This window comes from Phragmites australis, chromosome 4 (genome assembly GCF_958298935.1).
Source record: "Phragmites australis chromosome 4, lpPhrAust1.1, whole genome shotgun sequence".
Lineage (NCBI taxonomy): Eukaryota > Viridiplantae > Streptophyta > Magnoliopsida > Poales > Poaceae > Phragmites > Phragmites australis.
In genome coordinates, this window is record NC_084924.1 from 12,487,872 (window position 1) to 12,512,062 (window position 24,191).

General features: G+C 42.6%; 2 protein-coding genes across 2 annotated transcripts; both read left to right on the forward strand.

Moving 5' to 3' along the window:
* Nucleotides 1–1,809: 1,809 nt before the first annotated feature.
* Nucleotides 1,810–9,794, forward strand: LOC133915730 (guanine nucleotide-binding protein subunit beta). The gene is made up of 6 exons (XM_062359011.1): nt 1,810–2,159; nt 2,254–2,348; nt 6,548–6,972; nt 7,763–8,120; nt 8,877–8,990; nt 9,542–9,794. The coding sequence occupies exons 1-6, from the start codon at nt 2,051–2,053 to the stop codon at nt 9,575–9,577; spliced, it is 1,137 nt and encodes a 378-aa protein (XP_062214995.1). The 5' UTR covers nt 1,810–2,050; the 3' UTR covers nt 9,578–9,794.
* A 541-nt stretch (nt 9,795–10,335) lies between these two features.
* On the forward strand, nt 10,336–11,413 carry LOC133914204 (deoxyuridine 5'-triphosphate nucleotidohydrolase-like). The gene is made up of 3 exons (XM_062357339.1): nt 10,336–10,692; nt 10,780–10,871; nt 10,972–11,413. Exons 1-3 carry the CDS (start codon nt 10,370–10,372, stop codon nt 11,214–11,216), a joined length of 660 nt encoding a protein of 219 aa, XP_062213323.1. The 5' UTR covers nt 10,336–10,369; the 3' UTR covers nt 11,217–11,413.
* The last annotated feature ends 12,778 nt before the right edge of the window (nt 11,414–24,191 follow it).

Consider the following 24,191-nt stretch of genomic DNA (forward strand, 5'->3'; position numbering starts at 1 on the left):
CTTACCATCTTTAATAGAGACGCTGTCGGACGCCTCCCCTTTCTCTGCCTTAGTCGCCACCTCTTCTTCCTTTATTTCTGCCTCCAAGAGATCCCAATCCACCTTGTCTTGGACTAGGGATGCTGGGGGCTTGTCGTCTTTAACAAGGACACTGTGAGTCGCCGCATTCTCTTCAGCCTCCTTGTTGGTGGAGACGTCGATAACCTCCACCACCAAACCAGATTTAATGGGAGACGACAGCGGGGTAAGGGGTGAGTACTTAGAAGAAGATGGGGAATAGTTAGGAGAAGAAGGTGTGTATTCCAGCGAAGGAGGAGGATCCATGATTAGATTCAGGTTTGATGCAGCTGAGCTCTAGCACCTAGAGATTTATATAGGCCAACAGGTCAAGAGATGCGTCAATTCATCTCCCGAACATTAATTCCGGGTGTGGCCGTATTATGAGCGATGGACGCCTAAGCGATGCACGATCATTGAGGCTACACCTTTCCAGCTGGCTCGTGCAGACAAAGAGACAGTCACTAGCACAACCGTTTATTCGTTGGATTTCCAGTGCATAGGTACAATTAAAAAGATAGAACGACAACTGTTTCGTGCTTGTGACAGAGAATCTTTTCACTAATAAAAAAAATTTCGATGTGACAATTCAACTTCTGAGCCAGCGAGCGATGAGTCTTATCTCTCTCGTATCTTTGCAAGGATGAGATGATACTTTTTGAGTTGATCAGGAAATCTAACCGCATGGAACATCTTCTCGAGGACTCGCTTGAGAATTTAGAGGCGTTCAAAATCTCGAGTAGGTGATCTGAGAACCCAGAGAACCCGATTTGATGCTTTATCCTAATTGGAAACCTGAGTCTTACCAGATGACACGGTCAGGCAAAATGCTTATTTTTGTTGGTCATATACTTGATCCGTCGAATCCTCATTTTACGTACTGATGTGGAGTTTGATGATGACTATAGGATAACTACCATATCCGGGTATCCTAGGGTTTCTCGTAATTCTCGAAGCATATCTTTATCTCCGGGAAATAGATTTCTGGATGAAAAGAAAACTACTCATAAATACCTAGGACATCCTGTAAACAAGAAAGTTTATCTAAAAAACGAAAATGGAGACTTCAGAGGATATACGACACCCTATATATATACGGAGCCTGGGCCTCCTGCGGAGGACAAGTCGAATAAGTCGCACAAATCTTTCTACAAGCTAGATGACATCCGAAACCGAGCAAAAAAGTTGTTAACTAAATTTTGATATATCTAGATTAGCCACGTACCCTTTGTAAGAGCCTCAAATCAATATGTAGGGTTTTTATCCTTAAAGATATCCAAACTTATATAAAAAATTTCATATATTCTCCTATGATTTGTCTACTTGAGCATCTTTACCTCTTTAATAAATTCGTTAGTTCGATCCTTCATAAATCATCGATATTTTTTTATTATCCTATAAGTTTGTAAGATCTATAATAGGTGAATCTTCGACACCTAGATCGCCTTCTCTCACTTCAGACTTCCGCCGCCCCCTGCAATAACTCGAACACAGGCATGGTGGAGGCAAGCCAAGCTCGGCCGTGTGAGCCCGTGACAGCTCGGTGATATTTTTCTTCTCTTATACGAAGCAACATGCTGGAGATCAAATCATTCAACCTGCGCGAAGTGTACAATCTCAACGGTCACTGCTCCCGTGGACCCATCCCATCATAACCTTCCACCAGCCTCAGGAGCACGTTAACTGGGGCCCCCGTTCGTTGGACCCCACATGTCATGCCCCGTACAGGAAAGCAACACGCTGCGCCCCTTCCTAAACCCAATGCGTCCCCCAACAACTCGCACCCCACCCGAAGCCTCCCTCGCTTCGTCAGTTTCTCGTCGCCGCCACCGCCACCGCCACTGCCACCGCCGCTTCGTTTCCTACTCCTCCTGCTTCCGCCTCGCCCTCCTCGAGAGCTCCCCGAAACCCACTCGTAGCCACTGGAATCTCGCTTCCATGCGCGGATCCCGGTAGCTCCCCCCACCGACGCGCGAAGCTAGCGGTCTGCACCATGGCGTCCGTGGCGGAGCTCAAGGAGAAGCACGCGGCGGCGACGGCCTCGGTGAACTCCCTGCGCGAGCGGCTCCGGCAGCGCCGGGAGATGCTCCTCGACACCGACGGTGAGGCCCTATCGGCAGGGAGCTCTCGTGGGTTTGGGGAATTCGATGAAATTTTGCTGATTGCTTTGTGTGCGTGTTTGTGTGTGGGGTGCAGTGGCTAGGTACTCCAAGGCGCAGGGGAGGGCGCCGGTGAGCTTCAACCCCACGGATCTGGTGTGCTGCCGCACGCTACAGGGCCACAGCGGGAAGGTTGTTGATTAGTTGACTTTGGTCTCTCACCTCAATTTCCGCGCAGCATTTGCGACTTTTCTTTCAGTTACGCATTTACAGAAGTCGAATTGAGTATGAGATGGGTAGGGTTTTGCACTTCCGCGATCGGAAATAGTGGAAACTGGAACCTGGAGGCAGTAGTGCGAGCAATTCGTACCTGCAAGGCTGTTTGTCAAGTGTAGAAAACTGGACAATATATTCGACCTCCAAGATGTATGTTTGTTGACTTGAACGGGGTTTTGCGGCTTGAACATTTGTTTGGCAAATTTTGATGGTTTAGTCTAATTTAGTGTGGACTTAGCACTGTTCAAGTTTCTCCAGACACACTATTGTAGATTACAGTGAATTTAGCTTGTGGTTTGGGAATGGTGTGTAGGACGTGCTTGAAATCATGATGTCATTTAGGAAGAGCACAGTTTGGTTGGCACCCAATTCATCTTATGCACTTTTGTTGATGTTACAAAATGCAGTACAATAACTTGAAATATATAGGTATATATGGTTTTGAGGTAATTTTGTTCTCCCTCCATTTCAAAAATTTATGACTCTAATGCTTTTCAGGGGACAAAGTTTGTAAATGACTAAATGTTCACTGAGTTTGGTCCTGTAGGAATTGTATTATCAGACTCATTTAGCAAGCAAGGCCGACCAGTGTTATCTGGACACCCGTGTCCAAATTTATTTGCCGAATTAGACACTCCGAATCCGAGTCGGATTCCGAGTTGTATTTCGTGTGTCCAAATTTTCTTTGCTAAATCGGACACCCAAGTTCGAGTTGGATTCCGACACCCGTGTCCGTGTCCAGGTAACACTGAGGCTGACCCTACCAAGTTATAAAATTATGGGTTCTTTGTAGTATTTAGCCACAGCTTGATTCTTAACTATAGTCATTTGGTATTACATCGGCAATTAGATAACAATACCCATGACAGAATGTGTGGTTAGAATTAAGAGAGAATTCCCTGTGTGCCACCGAATGCTAGCAAATTCCTCGATTTGCCACTGAAAAAGTTATGGTCCCTCCTATACCACTACTTCATTTTTGTCGTTCCCTTTGTGCCACTCCCGTCGTCAATATGGCATGAATCAGAGGTTAACCAGTGCTAGAAAGACTATTTTGCCCCTCCCTCCCGTTTGATTCCCCAACCACACCCTCGCCCTCCTCCAATCCAAATGCCGACTCGCATCGATAAGTCCCAGCATGCCTGCACCTCGGTCGCCGGCATCGTCGTCATTGAGGAGTTTGGCCTCGTAGCGTTTGACCCGGAGGATTCTAATCGGATCTTGGGGGTTGTTGAGGATCCGATCTCGGCCACTGCAGTCAGATGGACCCCACGGGCGCCTCCGCTGGGTGTTGGCCGTGTTCAGGGGCGGTGGCGGTGTGTGGGACCTCGTGGACACCGCGCTCGCCGCGGCAGCATGGGACAGCTTGACGAGCTGCGTGCACGCCGCGAAAGCTTCGTGGAGCGGCTCCACGCTAGGGCCCGTTTCCGCAACTGCGATATCCTGCCAGCGCCTGCTCAGAAGAGGCGAATCCGAAGCAAATCTATCATTGCCTTCCTCACTCAAAACCTGTTCGCTACCTTCCTCGCCCTGCTCGGTGCCACTGTCGTTGCTTAAGCCCATGCAACATCGTCTAGGCCCACCGTCCTGGCTACAGGCTGCGTATCGCCTTTCTCATCCCGCCTGTCTCCACCGTCCTTACTCGTGGCCGACGGGGACGACATGAAGGAGGTCTACGATGGCACACGACAGCGGTAGTACTGTGGCGACAGCGTGCGCACGGGAGCAGAGCGGGGGAGCACGGCTATTGGCTGACCGAAGGCGAAAGAAGGTGCGGTGCGTGAATGGGAAACCGGTTAGGGGTCCTTAGGCCGAAGGCTTGACTGTTTCCCGGCTGGCGACGTGTGGTCGTGCGAGGAGAGGCGCGCCAGCCACGGGCCATGCATGATTTAACACGTGCGAAAGACTCAAGAGGGCACGAAGGAGCTCACCAAGGTGTGGATTGGGAGACAAAGCAGCGGAGGGACGTCACGATGGTGAGCGGCGGAGAAGAGCCGCCTGAGTTGGGGAAGAGAGAGCCTAGGAGCTCGATTTGGTCGGGAAAGGATGGGTCTCGCGCGGGAATCGGCTGGAGAATACTCTAGCGACCTTCCTTCAAGCTCCTCGGGGCTCGGGCTCAAGGGATCTCATTGGGGGCACGGTGGATTTGGGCACGGCGGCGGCTGTGTTGTGCTCTGCTACTTTGCTTTGCTGGGGGAGAAGAAGGAATAGGGCTCACTCGCGCGCGAGAGGGAGAGAGAGAGAGAGGGACCACTTGTAAGCAAGGGGTAAAATGGTCATTTTCACAAAAATCTGACAGTGAATGGGAGCCCTAACGGTGAATTGAAGTAAAGGAGTTGATGCGAGTGGCACACAGGGAAAGACAAAAGTGAAGTTGTGGCATAGGAGGGATCATAACTTTTTCGGTGGCAAATCGAGGAATTCAGTAACATTCGGTGGCACACAGGGAATTCTCTCTACAATTAATCAGCGTGCAATTTTGAATTTTGATAACTGTGAGTTACCCTTATAGGATTTTAATATGCTAATGAGTACAGGATTCAGGGGTCAAAGGTTGTATACTTTTATTGACAACTGGAACTGGTCCATGAAAATGTAGGTTTGATCGTTCAGGAGAGTATCATTAGATTCTTCTAGCAGGCAAGGCTAATCCTAACAAACAAATAGATTTATGGGTGCTTTGCAGTATTAAGCACAACTTGGATCTTAGTTTATAGTGATTTGCCATAACGTCCCTAACCAGATAATATTACCTGCAGACAGAATGTGTTGATAGGTTGAATCAAAGGGCAATTTTGTATTTTGATAAACATAAGTTGCTTGTATAAGATTTTAAAATAGCAGTGAGGACACTTCACATCCATTCCTTCCATAGCTCTTGAAAAAGAAAACACACTAGTACCAAGTCATCTACGACCTAAGGGACAATCACTGATACAACTGAGTATGCACTAAGCTGGGCCAATCATGATGCAAGTATTGTCACTGTTGCCACTGCAAGTTAACTGGTGATATCCAGGGTTCCTCCACGAAAGGCTTCCCTTTTGTTCTAAAAATATACTGCTATAAATTTCGATAGTGCTTTCATATAATCCCTGTTTCACTTAAGAGCATGTTATTTGTTTGAAAACCAACTGCAGTACAGAGTGGATAAACTAGTAGCATTCATTTAACAAAATGGTATGCTTGCTTCCTAGTACATTTGCTTTTCCCACAAAAAAGATTTAGTGTATGATCATTACATGGAGCCAGATTCTAGGTAATGAAGCAATACAACCATAGTGAGGTTGATATTTGAGCTATGAGACAAGATCTTCCCCATTTATTTACTACTGCAGTGGTACTGTAGCACCACGGCACCCCCTCGCCGAAGTATTGCTTGATAGTTGATAGCTACATATAAGATATATTAGTTTTGTTATTGGATGGGTTTATTTCTGTAGGGTTATGTTCTACGTGTGAGAGATAAGTTTACTTAAATCTAGAGTTTATTTCTAAGGGGTCAAGTCAAGTCATCCCTGTAAAAGTGTCAGCATTGTGCCCATTCAGAAGCAAGCAAGAAGGAATTAGGTCTCTACCCATCTAATGTTCTGTCATCCTGGTCTATGTGGGTTCATCTTCTTTTGAAAGTTGAAACCCTAATCTCCTTCAAGCATGCTGTCTGGTCTTTCTTTGTATGGTAGTTATCCCATTGTGAATTAACATTGACAAAAGAAATTCAGACCCTTTTGAACCAAAAGCTTAGGCTATTAACCGCTCGTTGTTTCCCAGGATTGAGGATCTTATGTAACACCTCACCTATTTATCATTGTTTGGCGAATTACATTATTGGTAACAGTCTTCGTTTGTCCTGATCTTTGATACCGATGCTAAAACTTAGGATCTTTCAGATTTATAGCCAATTCACCAAGACAACACCTCATGATGCTAAAAATTTGTGATCTTTTGAAGCTTTGAAACTCCCAACTGTTCTTAGATACCTTTATTTAGGTTTTGTGGCTTTTCCCTTGAAAACTGAGCGCTTCAGGTATCTTCATAGGATAGTACTTTGCAAAATTACTACATGAAATGGCTTCATGGTGTTATAACTAGTATTAACTCACAAGTCATCACAGGTATATTCTCTGGATTGGACTCCTGAAAAGAATTGGATAGTCAGCGCCTCACAAGATGGAAGGCTAATTGTATGGAACGCATTAACAAGCCAGAAAACACATGCCATAAAGCTACATTGTCCATGGGTGATGACTTGTTCTTTTGCGCCTAATGGCCAATCTGTTGCCTGTGGTGGTCTTGATAGCGCATGCTCTATTTTCAATCTTAACTCACAAGCAGACAGAGATGGGAACATGCCAGTATCAAGAATTCTAACTGGACACAAGGGTTATGTTTCGTCCTGTCAATACGTCCCAGATCAGGAAACCCGCCTTATAACAAGCTCAGGAGACCAGACATGTGTTCAGTGGGATGTTACTACTGGCCAGAGGATATCAACATTTGGAGGTGAATTTCCATCAGGGCATACAGCCGATGTTTTAAGGTAATTGTCTGTTCTTTCAGGATTGTGTATCTTAATGTCATACCTACTGTTGCAGATTTCTCTCCTCATGGTTAATTGAAATCTTGTCACTTGATACATTTCAACTTCAGCTAGTAGACACTAGGTTGCTAGCTTTACCAATATGTCAATATTTGATGACCAAAAATACTGCTATTGCTGCTGAAGTTTTATTGAACAACTGGTTGTTATGAATGTGGAGTTGAATAAAGTCTCTCAATATTACTGTGAAAGCATCATGCTACCACCCTTCACTTCTACACTTGTTCTGACTGACCAAGCTATGTAAAGAAATGACTGGTTTTGTATTTGTTTGCTACAACAATTGGGCAATTCAAGTTTACTTTTAAGCAGAGGCTGTAGTTTGTAATAACAAGTGCGCAAGGTCTTCACGCAGTAGCACAGGTGGCATTTAGTCTAACACTCTTTCCTTAAAGGTGGTTGATATTACATCATTTATTTTGAATACAATTGCCCTAGTAGAACTAGACACCACTTACTAATCAGTCTAGCTGATGCGTATGAGGCAAATAGATTAAGATCTAAGTAATGTGGCTGAATGATTGTGCTTCAGGATGCAGCTAGATGATGTCTACTAGGCAAATACATTAACATTGATGTAATATGGCAGCACGGTTGTGTTGCTGCTTTACAATGTGCTGCTGAAAGTGCTGGTTTATTTTCGTCTTTATTGAAATGTAGAGGTTACTAAACTTCTGTTCGTGTACTGGTTTGGTTTTGAGTTCTCTGATCTTTCAGTTTCTTTCTTCAGCGTGTCCATCAACTCATCGAACACGAATATGTTCGTCTCTGGTTCATGTGATGCAACTGTGAAGCTGTGGGATATCAGAATTGCAAGTCGGGCAGTTCGAACCTATCATGGACATGAGGGTGACATTAACAGTGTCAAGTTTTTCCCAGATGGCCATAGATTTGGTACTGGCTCAGATGATGGCACATGTAGATTATTTGACATGAGAACCGGGCATCAACTTCAGGTGTACAGTAGGGAGCCCGATAGTAATGAACTACCTATTGTTACATCTATCGCATTTTCGATATCAGGAAGGCTTCTTTTTTCTGGGTACTCCAATGGTGACTGTTATGTGTGGGACACACTGCTTGCTGAGGTTTGCATTTTTGGCTATTTTCCATGAAATTAAATGCAGCTTAGATATTACAAAGAAAACCTAACACCAAAAATCAACATGATCAACTTACTGTTATACTTCACTGTTTCACCACAGTTCGGTTTCCTTCTGTTCAAAAAATGTAATAACATATTTGAACATGGTATAGTTTGTGAACTATATACATTCAGAGTCAGGTTTAAAAAATTCAATGTTAGAGTAGCAGTTAACACTAATGATATGATCTTTATGTTACATAAGCTTAACTCCATTACGCCACAGCAGCAATTTAGGCATGCATATATGATTGCATTTGTTAAGTGAACATTAGCCACAGGGGAAAGCAATTTAATATGAGGAACTAATTGCCTCTTTTTTCCTTTGAGATACTCTTGAGCAAATAACTATCATGATACATGTATCATTGTTTGCATTGGGCGGTGGTCCTCTTGAGTTTTAAGTAGCCTAGCTTCTGTTCTTATTAGTTCCGACAGCATCTATCTATGCAGTTCATGCATACAAGTTTAGAGGATGCTGCTGCAGACCACCTTGTATCAAAAGATCCCTAGTTCCTGCTATAGGTCAACAGGCTTAAGAACATATATTTTAAATTAGGCTAACATAATGCCTAATTGATTACCTGCATGTAAAAGCCTTTCTGAGTTCAAGCTACTGGGAAGGCTTGTGGGCTGCCTCCCATCATGTATTATCCGCCTCTCTGTATTGCTTATATGAATATTTCTAAAAATGTCCTAGGTGGTACTTAATTTGGGAAACCTCCAAAACTCCCATGATGGTCGTATAAGTTGCCTTGGGATGTCATCTGATGGGAGTGCATTGTGTACAGGAAGTTGGGACAAAAATTTGAAGGTAAGGAAATTTAAGAAAATATGTTTTCATTGACTACTTCCTCAATTGCGCAAACTCTATTGCCTTAACACTAACAATTGTACTAGAACTGAACTAGTAGTTGTACTTCACGGTATAATTATAGCATCTTATGCTCTTTGTTATGCCCTTTTCAAAGTGATTCATCGCTTGTGCATTGCTTGAAAACTTTTAAAATACCTTTGTATACCTTTTTCTTTATCAATTTGTACTCCTGAGACCTAACCTTCCTGTAGGTGCATGTACCATAGGTCAACACTTTCAGTATTAAGATACAAGGGGATATGTGCAATACTTTGCCAGTTAGCTGCTAGTTAGATTGTTTCCTTTGGTTTGAAATGGCAGTACTTCTTAATGCACGGGGTGGATTGTACCTTTTTTTTAATCCCCCACTCAGTAAGATATTTTATCACTAATTTAGATCCCAAGGAGAACTACAAAGTTTTGAGTATAGCACTACCATATGCAATCCCAGATAGATAATTATTTGGAGTATTCTGATCTTGAAGTTGCTTCTTTTTGAACATCTACAGATTTGGGCCTTCAGTGGAAACCGGAAAATAGTTTGAAGGCCAAGTTTTCTCCCCGTGTTTTATGTTCCTTATTCCGCCTTAAGCATGACGATCAGCTCAACTGGTTCCTGGAAACTGCTTTATTATTTTCGTAGTATAGAAGCTTGTGTATCATACCTTTATGTTCAATGGAAAGTGCAATTTGTCAACAAGACACTGTGTGTTGTATCTTGTTAAGTTAGTGACTGTCTATAATATCATTACCAGAATATCAGCACCGATGTGATCTGCCCTTTCTTTGTACAACTTTTTCCCCTAGTTAGAGAGTTGCATGTATATTTTGGAACTAGTTACCAGAGAATTAGGAACACTCCCTGTGACGAATGCGCTATGCACACGTTTAGTAATGCTGTTCTCTTACCAAGTTGAACAGTTATTATTAGCCACTGTGATTATGAAGCTAAAATGTATTCCCCGGATATTCACCAAGCTAGAAACCAAGTAACGATTTTTGTTCTTCCGTGGTTGATATTACTTGTGACATGTAAGGCGAGAGAGACTGGGATCTTTTGAACTTACAAATTAGAGGACATAATACACATGAGAAGAAAAGAACGATACAAGGAATATGGCATTTCTTTTGAACCTGCGATTGCCATTTGAAAAGCCAATGAAAATTTACTTTGAAAAGTAAACCACTTGGCAGGGGTCTTTCAAAGAAAAAGAAACTTGGCAGGTGACATTTGGCATTTGCCCTGCACAAGCCACAGACAGCGCCCATAAAATGGGTCGTGTCATCGGAGACCGGACTAAACAGCCGGAGAAAAAATTTGCGCGAGCAGGGCAAATATGGCGGGAAAATTTGGCGCCATCTATTCCCGCGCCGCCGCCTTCCTATTTAGCCCCCGCCCCCGCCATCTCCACCGCCGCCTCCTCCTCCCTTCAACACCAACTCCTTCCCGATTCCTCCCCCTGTCGCACCACCTGCGCCCAAAACCCACCTCGACCATCGCCATGGCCGCTTCCAACGGCGCCGCAGCCGCCGACTCCGTCCACGAGCCTCCCCAGAAGATCTCCAAGATCGCGCCGCTGTTCAAGGTCAAGAAGCTCTCCGACAAGGCCGTCCTGCCGTCCCGAGGCTCCGCCCACGCCGCCGGCTACGACCTCTCGAGGTACACGCTTTATCGCCGTGCGAATGCCCAAGGAACTCTCGGGGTTGCGCGGATCGTTTGACAGTTTGGTCTTTTGGTTATGGTTAGTGCGGTGGAGACGGTCGTGCCGGCCCGGGGGAAGGCGCTGGTTCCCACGGACCTCAGCATAGCCATCCCGGAGGGCACCTACGCGCGCATCGGTGAGCGACCTGTTTCTCTCCTTTCGCGTCCCGTCTCTTGTTTCGTTTTGTTTGCGCCTCAAGTGTTTGAGGAAATGCTTGGCCGGTCCTGTCGTTGCAGCGCCGAGGTCCGGTCTGGCGCTGAAGCATTCCATCGACGTTGGTGCCGGCGTGATCGACGCGGACTACCGCGGCCCCGTGGGAGTCATCCTCTTCAACCACTCGGACACTGACTTCGCCGTGAAGCCTGGCGACCGGATCGCGCAGATGATCATCCAGGTGATCGTGACGCCGGAGGTCGCGGAGGTGGAGGACCTTGACGCCACCGTGCGCGGCAAGGGAGGGTTCGGATCCACCGGCGTCTGAACAACCGTGATGGTTCGCTCGGAGGGATGGTCGCTTAGTCTTTAAATTAGGATGGCGATGAAGCATTTGCGTCTTTTGATGGCCGCTGTAAGCGCTCGTTATGTTAGATGGAACTATCCAATTAACATGTCAAGAAGTGTTAGGTTGCGTTGGTAACTAAATGCATGAAACGTTAACAACTTTAGATGGTTATCTGATCTTGTGTGTTCATTTCTAGATATCTGTAGAATTTCCTGCCTATGTGGGTTTCCATTACGAAAAGAGAAGTTAATGATGGAACCGGCGAGATTACTCCACGCTCGCTCGGACGCTTGCCTGATGAAATACACTCGAACGCTTCGTCAGTGAGTCTGCAAATTGACTGTTGGTATTAATTTCTTGCACAATGATCTTGCCTTTATCCACACATTCACGAATGTAGTGATATCGTGTTTTAATGTGTTTAATTCGGTGGTGGAAAACCGAATTCTTGCGAAGACAAATTGCTGACTGATTGTCCACATATATAGTAGCTACTGCAGGTTCTTGATCAAACAACTCAACGAGTAATAGTCCAATCCACACTACATAGCAGGCCGCTATAGATGTTGCCATGTACTGGGTTTCACACAATGAAAGAGCCACTATATAAACCAATAAATTAACTTTAGCATATTAAATTAAAAGGAAGTAATGAGTTTATTTATTTTATTTTTTATATCATTAGTCATAAAAGTATAATACATCAATAGACTACAAAGATGCAAGTATTTTCAATATATTGAAATGACTAGTTTCTATTGAGATTACAAACCTTAGCTACTAAAGTTATCGTGATCATGAAATTCACTGCTCTCAAAACCTATCTGGGTCCTAGTACATCGAGTCAAAGTATATGTAGTGTTGATTTTCTGCATAGATACAAACTGGCGTCCAATGGTGCTCGGTAGTTGTACGATCCACAAAGAGCGACCATGGCCTCTATGATGTATTTTTTGACCTCTCCTGAAGACCAAGTGATCGTTGATCCACATACGACTTATGGGTCGAGGAATCCAATTATCAGATTCTCTCTCCTTGCTTTTTAATCATCAGTCTACATATAAGAGTAATATAGATGAATGAGCGTATCAATGAATTAGGCGGTTCATTAAGCATAGATCATGATTAGTAACACTTACAGTGTCTAGCATCTCACTAGACTGACGTCCAGCTTGTTAAGACGGTAGATGAGGAATAAATTTTCGAAGGTCACGAGAAAGGATCTAACTTGTTTTAGAAAATGTTGCTGCTGGTACTTGGCGCTGAAATAAGAACAATGTTTCTCCTCATGGAACCTCTTCATGTATAGGTAATGCAGAATCATACTTGTCTAGCTCAATTGCTCTAACGCTTTCTTGCTCAGTAATAGCTGCCCTGTCACGTAGGTGTTTGATAGAGGTTCTTCTTCTACCTCCTTACTCTTGTCCTTCTGTTTGCTAGCTCTGATATTTCCGAGAGGTGCCATTTTGGCAGACTGTTGGCTAGTTTTGCTGGACAATTATTGTTGCTCATGTAGTGTAGAAGGAAATTTGACGTTCGGCAGAGCACAGTGAAAAGAGAAGTCACTGTCGTCGCGTACTGGAGACAGAGGCTACGGAGTTGGTGGAGGGGCAACCAGTGTTATGAACTTCTTCAACCACTGGATGAAGGAGTGGATGGCCTCCCCCAAGTGTCATAACGTCGTCCTCTGTGGGAATAGGAAGTGGGAGGGACGTGCAATTCTTGTATACCATGTCCACTGACACCCTATCGTAACTAGGCTATAGTGAGAGTCCATGGATCGTCTGTTCCCCACCACATGGGAAGGCTAAGCCCGTGCCAACCTCAATGATGTTATCAGAGCCAACATTGGTGGGTAGTAAGAGCTTGCACTTGGTAGCCACATCTATATCGTCAACAGGGTATCTCTGGCTAGGGACCTCTTTTGGAATGTCATCGTCGAGGGGGAGGGGTCATCTTCAAATCCACCAATAGGGAAGTCATGTTGATTGAGCATGTTATCTAGATCGTTATCTGGTACAGATGCGCAGTTGCTCCTGTGCCGAGCCAGTGGAGATTCAAGTGCCGTGGCTGCATCCTGCTGCCTCATTGCCCATACTCGCTCCTCGATCCATTATTTCATCCTTTCTGCAAGCATATTCATCTATTCTTTTATCCTTGCTTCGACCTCAGTGACAATCTCCATTCTCATCTGTTCACGTTCGGCTGCTTCACGCTTAGTTTTTTTTCTCCTTCGGCTCCTATATGAATCGGTGTCGTCAGGGAATCCCAACTTTCATGGAACAGAATCACCTATGCTACGCGTGCGACCCGGGTGCTCTTTATTCCCCAGAGCCGAGGTTAGTATGTCTTTTCCTGAGATGGTTGGAATGATCCTTGAGTGGATTCTTCCTAAAGTTGCAGGATTCTTTGAGCCACTTGCTCAGTTTCTGGCTTCCTGAAGGTGACAGAACCATCGGTCGAACGTACGGCTCTTCCTCGAAACCAGTTCCGAGCCTACCTCTCCGGGATCTATGAAAATGGTATGGAGCGGTTCTCCAAAGCTGCCTGCTCATCCTCCTTATTCCAGTCCAACTCATTGCGCGCATACCCACCGGTGTCAAACCTATGGGGGTGCATGTTGCGTGACTGGCACGTCATGTTAGCCTGACTCTGCTGTTGAAATTCCTCATACTGGCATCTCTCCATAAACTCTTCCCATTGATCCACCAAGTACCTATAAGCAATATTATTGGGGACGAAATCTTGCTTTACATATGTATTATACAGCTCGGTCTTGAAGGTCTTCCATGCCTTGCCCATCTTGCCTATTGCCTGTCTTTCCACGTCCTCCAAGGAGCATCCTTCAGGGAAGTCAAATTGGACTTCAATTGTTTCCCACAAGAAGCTTTTCTCGCTCTGCGACACGGCCTTCCAATTTGGGTAGGTTATCCTAGCCCTTGTTCGTCCAAGTGAGGCGCATGCTCTATGAAATGCCGCATGAGCTTGTTGAGACTGTGTTGACACGCATGCCTCATTGACGTGAGTTATGGTGTAGTGACCCGTGGGCATTTGGTTTTTGCCCCGACCACCTCGCTTTCACTTCTGCGCCTGAGTTTCTTCTGTTTCCAACTGAGAAGTGGCCTCCACATCTTGTTGAGCAATGACCCCCTCTTGTTGTTGAGGAGAAGAGGCTGGAGGCAGTTCGCGTTCATCTCCAGACGCCATCTTCAAAATAGGAAGTCACATGCTTATTAAGAGCTTGTTATAATGGTAGAAGTTTGTTATTGCTATTGCAACTCTTCTAGAAAACAAATCACTTAGCTCAAACTAACTATCACTTAGCTCACGAATGAGAAAAGATTCAGCAGAAGAATTTTGCTAACTATCACTTAGCTCAAGCTAGTTTCAAAGAAGAACAGCATGGGGAAGTATCTTGGGAATAGCAGGGAAGTTGTAATATGTGTGATAATGAGAGCATGAATAACCATATTCCATAAAAAGCATAACAAGAACAGAACTGATCAAAATTGATATACATGAACTTGAAAGAAAGAGCCATCAGAGCATAATCAAAGATGCCAACATCATGTATATAAAACAGTACTGAACAGCTAGCTGAAGGATTAAAATGTGCTCTCAGATAGTTCTAAACAGCTAGCCTAAGAACTATAAAATGCTACTCCCTAGCTGATCATAACACACATCACAACTGGGCATTTAGCTAAGATCACACCTAGAAAAAGAACCTACCATCCATTCTCTGAAACTAAACAAACTTACTGGATAGAGCTACTAAACAGGTTCAGAAAAACAGAATGTAACAGAAACTGCAAAAACCGAGTTGTAGAGCAATATATGGAACTAAACAGACCAACAATTCTACAGCTCCACCAATCTAATAGTAATTTATCCAAAATTTCAGGTTACCAGAAAGTGCACAGAGAAGCAACCAAGCTGCAAAACTCTGTATACAGGGGTTACTCAGAGATTCCCAAGTCACAACTTTCACAACCAGCTTGAGCAAAATTGCTCTCAGACAATAAGAAACAATTGGCCCCAGGACTTTAAAAGTCCTACTCCTTAATTGTCTTAGCAAATTAATCATCCATTTAGCAATGTTTCTAAGCATCAACTAGTAAAAAGACCTGGACTTAGAACAGTAGTAGCAAACCACTGCCGAGCCAAAACTGAAATTGATTAGAGTCGTGCAAGACAGCGATAACAACTTGGACTTAGCATTTCATCCAGTACCAAAAAATATGTGAAGCATATACAGAGATCACTGCAATACCGAACAAATCACTAGGTGTATCTCAGTGCACATAATAGAGTCAACACTAGAGAATTCACAAGTCTATACTAGATTACTCAGAGAACATGCCCAATTTCAGTAATCCTAATCATCATCGAGCAAATACCATATAAGACTTGCACTGTCCAGAGCATCATCTAGTGTAATCAGGCATCACAGAGCATAATCATGCATATCACAAAGAAGAGACGACCATGGCTCGGCTGGAGCACCAGCTATGATGGCTCGATTGGGAGGGAATGACTTCTCACCACCGTGGATGGATGGAGCATGATCGCTGGGGGTAGGGAGGTCACCAGTAGGAGCACGGTCGCTGGGGAGCAGGGTCGTCGGGGGAGGGAGGTCACCGGAAGGAGGACGGTCGCTGGGGGGAGGGAGGTCGCCGGGAGGAGCACGGTCACTAGGGGGAGGGAGTTCACCGGGAGCACGGTCGTCGGGAGGAACACGGTCACCGAGGGGAGGTAGGTCACTAGGAGAAGCACGATCATCAATGAGGAGCACGAGAGGCGACTAGGGTTTTTAGGAGAACTTGGTGCTGCACGGGTTAGACAAAACAGTATATATAGCGGCATTAGTACAGATGGGTCATAACTCTGAGCCGTCTATACTAGTTATATTAGTACAAACTGCTTTTTATAAAACAACCGTCTGTACAAATAGTACAAACGGGTTATAACTCTGAGCTATCTGTACTAATATATTATTACAGATGACTTTTATTATAGAACCGTATGTACTATTGATTTTCCAGAATCATTAAAACTTGCAAAATTTATAAATAATTCATACAAACTCCAAATGAGACGAAATTTTTATGTAAATTTATGATTAAATATGTACTATCACATGGTATAGGTATCATTCTTGTTACTGTAACAAAAAAATTAACTTGAACATTAACAGAAATATTAAATTGAACTAAAACTAGCAAAATCCATAAATAATTCATACGAACTCCAAATTAACGAGATTAAATTTTTAAGTAAATTCATAACTAATTCATTTTTACATATTACATTGCAATATATAGGTACATAACAATCGAGTAACATCATATAGCTTTAACAATCATCCCTTCTTGATGATCGACGCGCAGAAAGCAAATGGCCCAGGTTGGAAGTTGTTCTTCGTTAAGGGCGATGCCATCTCCAAGAGGGTACTCATAAAATTGATTGTACTGTTCTTTGTCCACGACATTGTCAACTCCAACAATTATTCTTTTTCCCTGAAGGACTACGTGAAGATTTGGATTTACCGGGTCTTGTACATAAAAGACCTGGACAACTTACTTAGCGAGTACAAATGGTTCGTCTTTGTATGCAGCATGTTCGAGATCGACAGTAGTCATTCCGTACTTGTCTACCTTAACACTTGAGAGTGCGACCCAACGGCACCGAAAGAGGGGATCTTGAAACGTACATAGACGATTTCCCAAATCTGCTCCATGTACCTATAGTACGCACAGAACCCACGCTTGTCCTGAAATGCATCTATGCGCACACCGTTGTTCTATACCATGCTCTTACTATCCCATGCTCAGATATAAAAGGTATATCCATTTATGTCGAATGCTTCAAATGTCACGACTGTGTGACTTGGCCATCTTGCCAACCAGCCAATATTATCCCCTGTTGAACTATTATTATTGAATCGCGGTTGTGCTGTTTTGTGATCCCAGCCTCCGTACGGCCTAGATTCTCTCTACGTAGCACGTCCTTATACACATTGATATGCGGGGATACTTCGGTCATGTGTTGCAAAACCATGAAATGGGCTTTAGATAACATGACACAGTCGGCAATGATTGATTTCCTACCTCTGGTACCCTTCCCATCCAGTCTCCCCTCATGGTGAGACATGGGCACACAAATTGGTTTGAGCTGCTCCATGTAATCAATGCAGAACTCGACTACTTCTTCGGTTGTGTAACCTTGGACGATGCTGCCCTCTGGACGAGATTGATTTTGATCATACCTCTTGAGAATTCCCATGTACCTCTCAAACGGGTACATCTAACGTAGGAATACTGGGTCGTATATCTTTATCTCTCTCACGAGGTGAACGATAACTTTTACCATGATATCGAAAAATGACGGAGGAAAGTACATCTCAAGATGACACAGTGTCTTCACCACATCGCCCTGTAAAACGTCAAGTACTTCAGGATCGATAACCTTATGAGAAATTGTGTTGAAGAAGTAACACAGCTTAGAGATTGTGTCTCAGAGATAGGTCGGTTGGATATTTTGGATTGCAACACGAAGCATCTCTGTCATCACTTCATGCCAACTAATTTCAAATCTTACATCGAAACAAGTTTTGAGATGTTGGCAGAGTAATCAGACAGAACTTTCACGCCATGCAAGCACCATCATAGTTTGATTCTCTCAGCCTTTTTCAGATTATAACAGGCTAGAGGAAGCCTCGTTCTACCTTTTTTTGGAGGGCTTCAGGTGCCAACCCGGGCTTGATCTTCAAATCAACCAAGTCAAGCCTTGCGTTGAAACCTTCCTTCGTCTTGCCTGGAATATTAAGTAAAATACCAACCAAGCTTTCGTACACATTCTTATCTACATGCATGACGTCGATGCAGTGGCGAACTTCAAGGTGCTTCCAATACAGTAGCTCCCACAATATCAATCTCTTCTTCCACATGCCATCAGTATTACCCTTAGATTTTTTACTCCCCTTTCCAAACACAATATCGAGGTCTTTAACCATATTGTGCACCTCTTGACCACTGTAGTGCCTTGGACATAAATCTCTCCCTCGTTCCGTCGAATTATTCCTTCATATTGTGGTACGGGTGATACCTATTAAGGAACCTACAGTGGTGCATGAACATCGTTTTATGCGAGTGGGGTAGCCACATACTCGCAGTACCATCTAAGAAATGAGGGCGAGGGCACATCGTGTATACTTGTTTACTCTGGCCCGAAAGGTTACGTAGTGCAGGCAAATCATTGATCGTGCAGAACAACAAGGCGCGTAGTGTGAAATTCTCTCTTTTGTATGCATCCCATACTTTCGCCCATTCATTCCACAATGTTTTTAGATCTTCTACCAATGGTCTTAGGTATACATCAATATCATTCCCGGATTGTTTCGGGCCTAGGATAACCAGCGACATCATCAAGTACTTCCGCTTCATACACATCCAAGGAGGTAAGTTGTAAATATAGAGAACAACTAGCCAAGTGTTGTGCCTGCTGCTCATGTTTCCAAAAAGATTCATCCCGTCCGTGCTCAAGCAAACCTTATATACCTCGGTTCTGTACCAACGTCATTAAAGATCATGTTGATGTTTCTCCACTGGGGAGAATCGGTAGGGTGCCTTAGCTTTCCATCTTGCTTGCGGCCCTCCGAGTGCCAGCGCAACAATTTGGCCTCTTTTTGATCTGCAAACAAACGCTTAAGACGTAGAATTATAGGCAGATACCACACCACCTTAGCAGGAATTCCTTTCTTCACCTCACCATCGTCTGAATGACTCTTACGCTTGTATCGAGATCTTTTGCACACTGGAAATGAATGCAAGTCTGATAGATCTTTACGGTAGAGGATACAGTCATTCGGACATGCATGTATCCTTTCTACATCCATCCCCAATGGACAAAGAACCTGCTTTGCTTCGTATGTGCTTTTGGGCAGCTCGTTTCCATCTGGAAGCATGTCCGATAAGAGTTCTAATAGCGTCGTGAAACTCTTGTCCGACCAACCATCGCTTGCTTTCAATTTAAGTAGTTCGAGCACAAATGACAACTTTGTGTATTCCGGTTTGCATCCAGGGAACAACGGCTTCTCCGAGTCCTCGACCAAGCACATGAATTTGTTAAAGTCTTTCTGAGTACTCAAGTTCATGTCTACATCACACAACAACTGATCTAACCTATCATCGTTGCCTGCAGCACAATAGTCATTATCTGCAACAAATTTCTCATCATCTTCCCTTCTTACGTCGACTTTGGGTTCTTCGACGATACCAATATCTTCATGTAATACATTATGCTCTTCACCATGTTTAGTCCAACATGTGATGTCCAGTTTGAAGCCCCTGATAATCAAGTGAGCTTGGATTTGTAGGGCTGAGTTCTGTCTAAGGAAGGATCTTTCGTTTCTACAATCGCAACAAGCATAATATATAAATTCAACACCCTTCTCCAATCGATCCTCCTCGGCAGTTGCTAGAAAAGTCGCCACACCATAAAGGTACCTTTGGTTCGTACGAGAACTGTAAATCCAACCACGATCCATCTACAATGTACGAAGTAAATTAATGTCAAATCAACCTAATAAAAGAGAGCAACCAAGCTTTTCGTAAAAAAAATGGAGCTACCATGCATGCATGCATGCATGAATGAACCATACAAATGACAATTAATTTGAAAATAATTAATGATTACCGTTATATTATATACATGAATACCTAAAAATAAGGGCAAACATTAATTCAAAACCTGTCGTTAAATACTATAGTTATTGATAATTTTATGTTTATATACCAAAAATCCAAAATTGATCTATAACACTAGATTAAAGCTAGCCATTTATAGTAACACATAATTAAACCTTCATCTATACTTTGAGTTTCATATATACCTAGAACAACTAATATATTCTAGATCATCATGAAAAAAAAAATCTAAGTCTGGATGTAGATATAGTTGATCTCTCAAGACTAAATTAGAATACAAATCTACATCAACTAATGAATAGAACAAAACTATGTCATTATGGAAAAAATCTAGATCTAATCTCCAAACCAAAATCTAGACCATCTAAACCAAAATAGACATAATGCTTACCTTGGAGTAACAAATGTCAATGAATCTTCAAGTTTTCACCAAAATCTAACAAATTTTTTGGTCGCTCTCTCCCTCCAAAAGCTACGCACTGTTCAGCTGCCACTGTTCTGCTTCGATCCGGAGGTAAGGGATGATATATTGTTCTAATAGTACAAACAGCTTCATGTTTGGAGCCGTATGTACTAAAGTGTCCCACCTCTCCCAGGTTATTTTCTTAGACAACTTGTGTTTGAAGCCGTCTGTATTAATTTTACGGATGGCTCGTGTTTGGAGCCGTCTGTGATATTCGTTTAATTACATACTGCTCCAAATACAAGCCAAATTTATTAATATTACAAACTACTTATATTTGAAGTCGTCTGTGATATTAGTTTTATTACAGATGGCTCTAAATATGAGCCATCTATAATACTAATACAGACGGTTCCCAATAGGAACTGTTTGTAATAAAAGCATCCCACCACCTCCAGAGGGGTCTTGTCATTATCACAGACAGTTCTTATTTAGAACCGTCTGTGATAATCTTTGCACAGATGGCTATACATACCCATCTGTATAGGGGCATCCTACTAAATTATTTCTGTAGTAGTAGCAGAGGTCGGCTCAAGTTGCAAGTATATGGCTCAATAATAGACGCTAACTACTGTGTCACACCTCAGTAAGAATCCATGAACTCATCAAGTGTAACCTTGAGCTAAACATTTGATATCGTATGTTCGAGGATTAGATATTACCACCTTGAACTCCCTTGTCTTCGAGAAACATCATCTCTTCACTGCATGTTGCAGATGGACCTTATCATGAAACATCTATCCTTTGGTCACCACGATAGAATCATACTCCCATGCCGACTCGTGTCCATCATTCACTAACAACTTCTCCAAAGCAAAATTCGACCATTCTTCCAGGATTCCTACACCTGGGTCCACAAATGTGCGGAACTCATCGTTATCTACCTCCATTTGGTCCAATAATGCCTCGTTCTTCTCTCTCTGATCAGCACACATCGTGGCCTGATTTTCTTCCCCGTCATTATGTTCTTCTCTTGCAGTCTGTATTTCAACCGGTGCACTAGTCTAGAGGGGTACCTCCGGAACCACACTCTCCTGCACCTCCTCATGGACAACATTTTCATCAACAACTTCTACGGTGCTAGGTCCAACTTCTGTGGACCCGACATCACTCGCTTCTATAAGGATATAGTGGGAAAAACTCCGTCTCAACCCCAATGACACAAATTGTTGTCATTGCTTTGAACATGTAATCTCCAAGAGCTCCCATTGCCAGCCGGTTTCTCGACGTCTAGGAATCAGAACCTTCATCGTCAATAGCTGATGTGTCGAACTGTTTGCAACAAATTATACAGCCAACCTAACACTTGGGATTGCCAAATCTCTCCCAGAATATGCAATTATGTGTCCACATACTGGAAATTACTTAGATCCACCCCACTATCATAATGCATGACATATTCGGGGCCGTAAAAAACCTTGAACCCAACTACGATCGATATTCCTGATTCAACAACCATACTATACTCTGTCAGGTTAAATAATTGTAATCAACATACAATAGTTATGACCACAATTCTATTCAACCTCATCACTTGTATTCTACATAACCATCAAATATCATCACTAGCATACTCTTTCTGTTGACACTATATCATACTAAATGTATTGCTACCAAAAATAATTACTCTATTTCTATTCAAATATCCTACAACAATGAAATATTTGTACTATGTATTCATAACAATTTTCCTACTATTTTTATAAGTATTTGTAATACTAAAGTATCTAAATATTCAAACTTTTCTAAATATTCTACATTGCCGAACTACCTCAAACTATTCTAACCTAAATTTTTAAAATATACTAAATTTTCTACCTAACTATACTAATTTTTCTAACTATTGCAAATTTTGGAACTAGATCTACTCTATTATAAATTTCCTATCCTAACTTTTCTACTCTATTCTAGATTTTTCCTACTCTATTCTAAATATTGTATACTAATTTTTGCTACTCTATTCTAACTATTTACTATTATTTTATAAAAAATGCAAGATCCTCACCATCGCCGTCAGGTTGCTCCCCGCCGGTCAAGGACGCCGCGCGTCGCCGACCGTTGAAGCCTGGTCGTCGCTCGTCGGTCTACTCACACCCATTGCCACCTTGTTGTCGCGCGCAGTCACCACTGCTCTCGCCCATCGTCGCCACTCTCTGCTCGACTGCGCACATGGAAGACGACGAGCATAAGCGAAATCAACGACCGGGCTGATATTAAAGGCATGTCGACATACGGAATACCAACAGGCCTAACATGGCACCTATCGGCATTCCACGTGCCGACAGGTCATGACACGTCACTTATCGACACGCAGAATGCCGATAGGTTGGTACAGTGCACGAACATCCTACGTGGCACACCCCTTTAGCTGGGGCCATAACTTGTCGGCATTCCATGTGACGACAGACCCCTGAGCCTAGTGCCACATAGACTGTCGGCATGCAGAATACCGACAGGTCTTGTGTCGGTATTCTGTATGCTGACAGGTATCTATTCTTGCAATTTTTTGAACTTAGCTATTAGTTTTGTAATTTTTTAATAAAATAATATTATTAAAAAATTCCAATGATTACATATATTGTCCAATATAAGAACAAATAAAGCAAAAATACTATCCTATTACATAGCCATGTGCACACACAATGCAACCCTAAAAAACATAAAATCTAAAACTTCGAGAACAAGGACCCATATCAAAAGCGGCCAAAGGACAAACACCAAAGTGCCAGAAACAGGACAACAAGCACACTCATAATAGCTTGCCCATTTTAATCCATTTTCAGTAAATATGAAATTGAAATAATAGCAGACTCAAAAAATTCATAATAAAAACTTATAACAGTAGAAACAAAGTTATAGGGCCACCCATTTTCAAGGTCCTGCTATTTTTCCTAGCAAAAAGAAAAGAATGTTGTGGGAGGACAATTTGGCACTATAGAACAGATAAGGAAAAGCAAGAAAAAGCAAATAAAAAAAATACTCGACATCAAACCTCAGGAAGTGCCACTAACAATAAAAGCTACAGCAAGAGGCCAAAATTTTACCATCATATAATTATGCCAAGTTGTTAAATAAAAAGGAAAATAGCTTTTTTTGCGGAACTTCTTATCTTTTGGGTGATACTATTGAATGCAACACAACAAAGATAGTGAAAAGAGAAGAGAATCTGGCTAACTTCTTAACTGTTATTCCAATATGAAAAAGAAAACATTATCTATTACTGCAAACAAAACTTTAATAAAACAAAATTCTAATAACAGAGATCATAAAAGTCACACATTAACCTTTTCAGAGTAGAAATGAGCATATACAAAGTACTTGTAAAGTAACATATGAATAACTGAAAACAATGTACTATGCCACATGCATGTAATATATAGAACATATCCCATGCCAGCTAAAAAAAATTCTAACAACAAAGGTCATAATCACGCATTAAAAAATTTTAGAGCGCAAATGTGTAATCACAAGCATATATAGTAACATGAATATAATTCATAGCAATGCAATAACAAAACATACAACACCCAGATCATAGCAATCCAACTAAAAAACCACAGCATGGTTCATCTCAAACGGAAAAAAGAAAAACTCATCAGACCATAGATATATGAGATTGATTTTGACACAAAAATGGATAACAAAAATGAATCTTTAATAAAACATTTCTATCAGAAGAGTTCATGAGTCAAACATGAACCTTTCAGATCACAAAATGAGCATACACAACACACAATTAGAAGGTTTAAATGGTATATCCCCTATTTCCAGTGGCCCAATTTA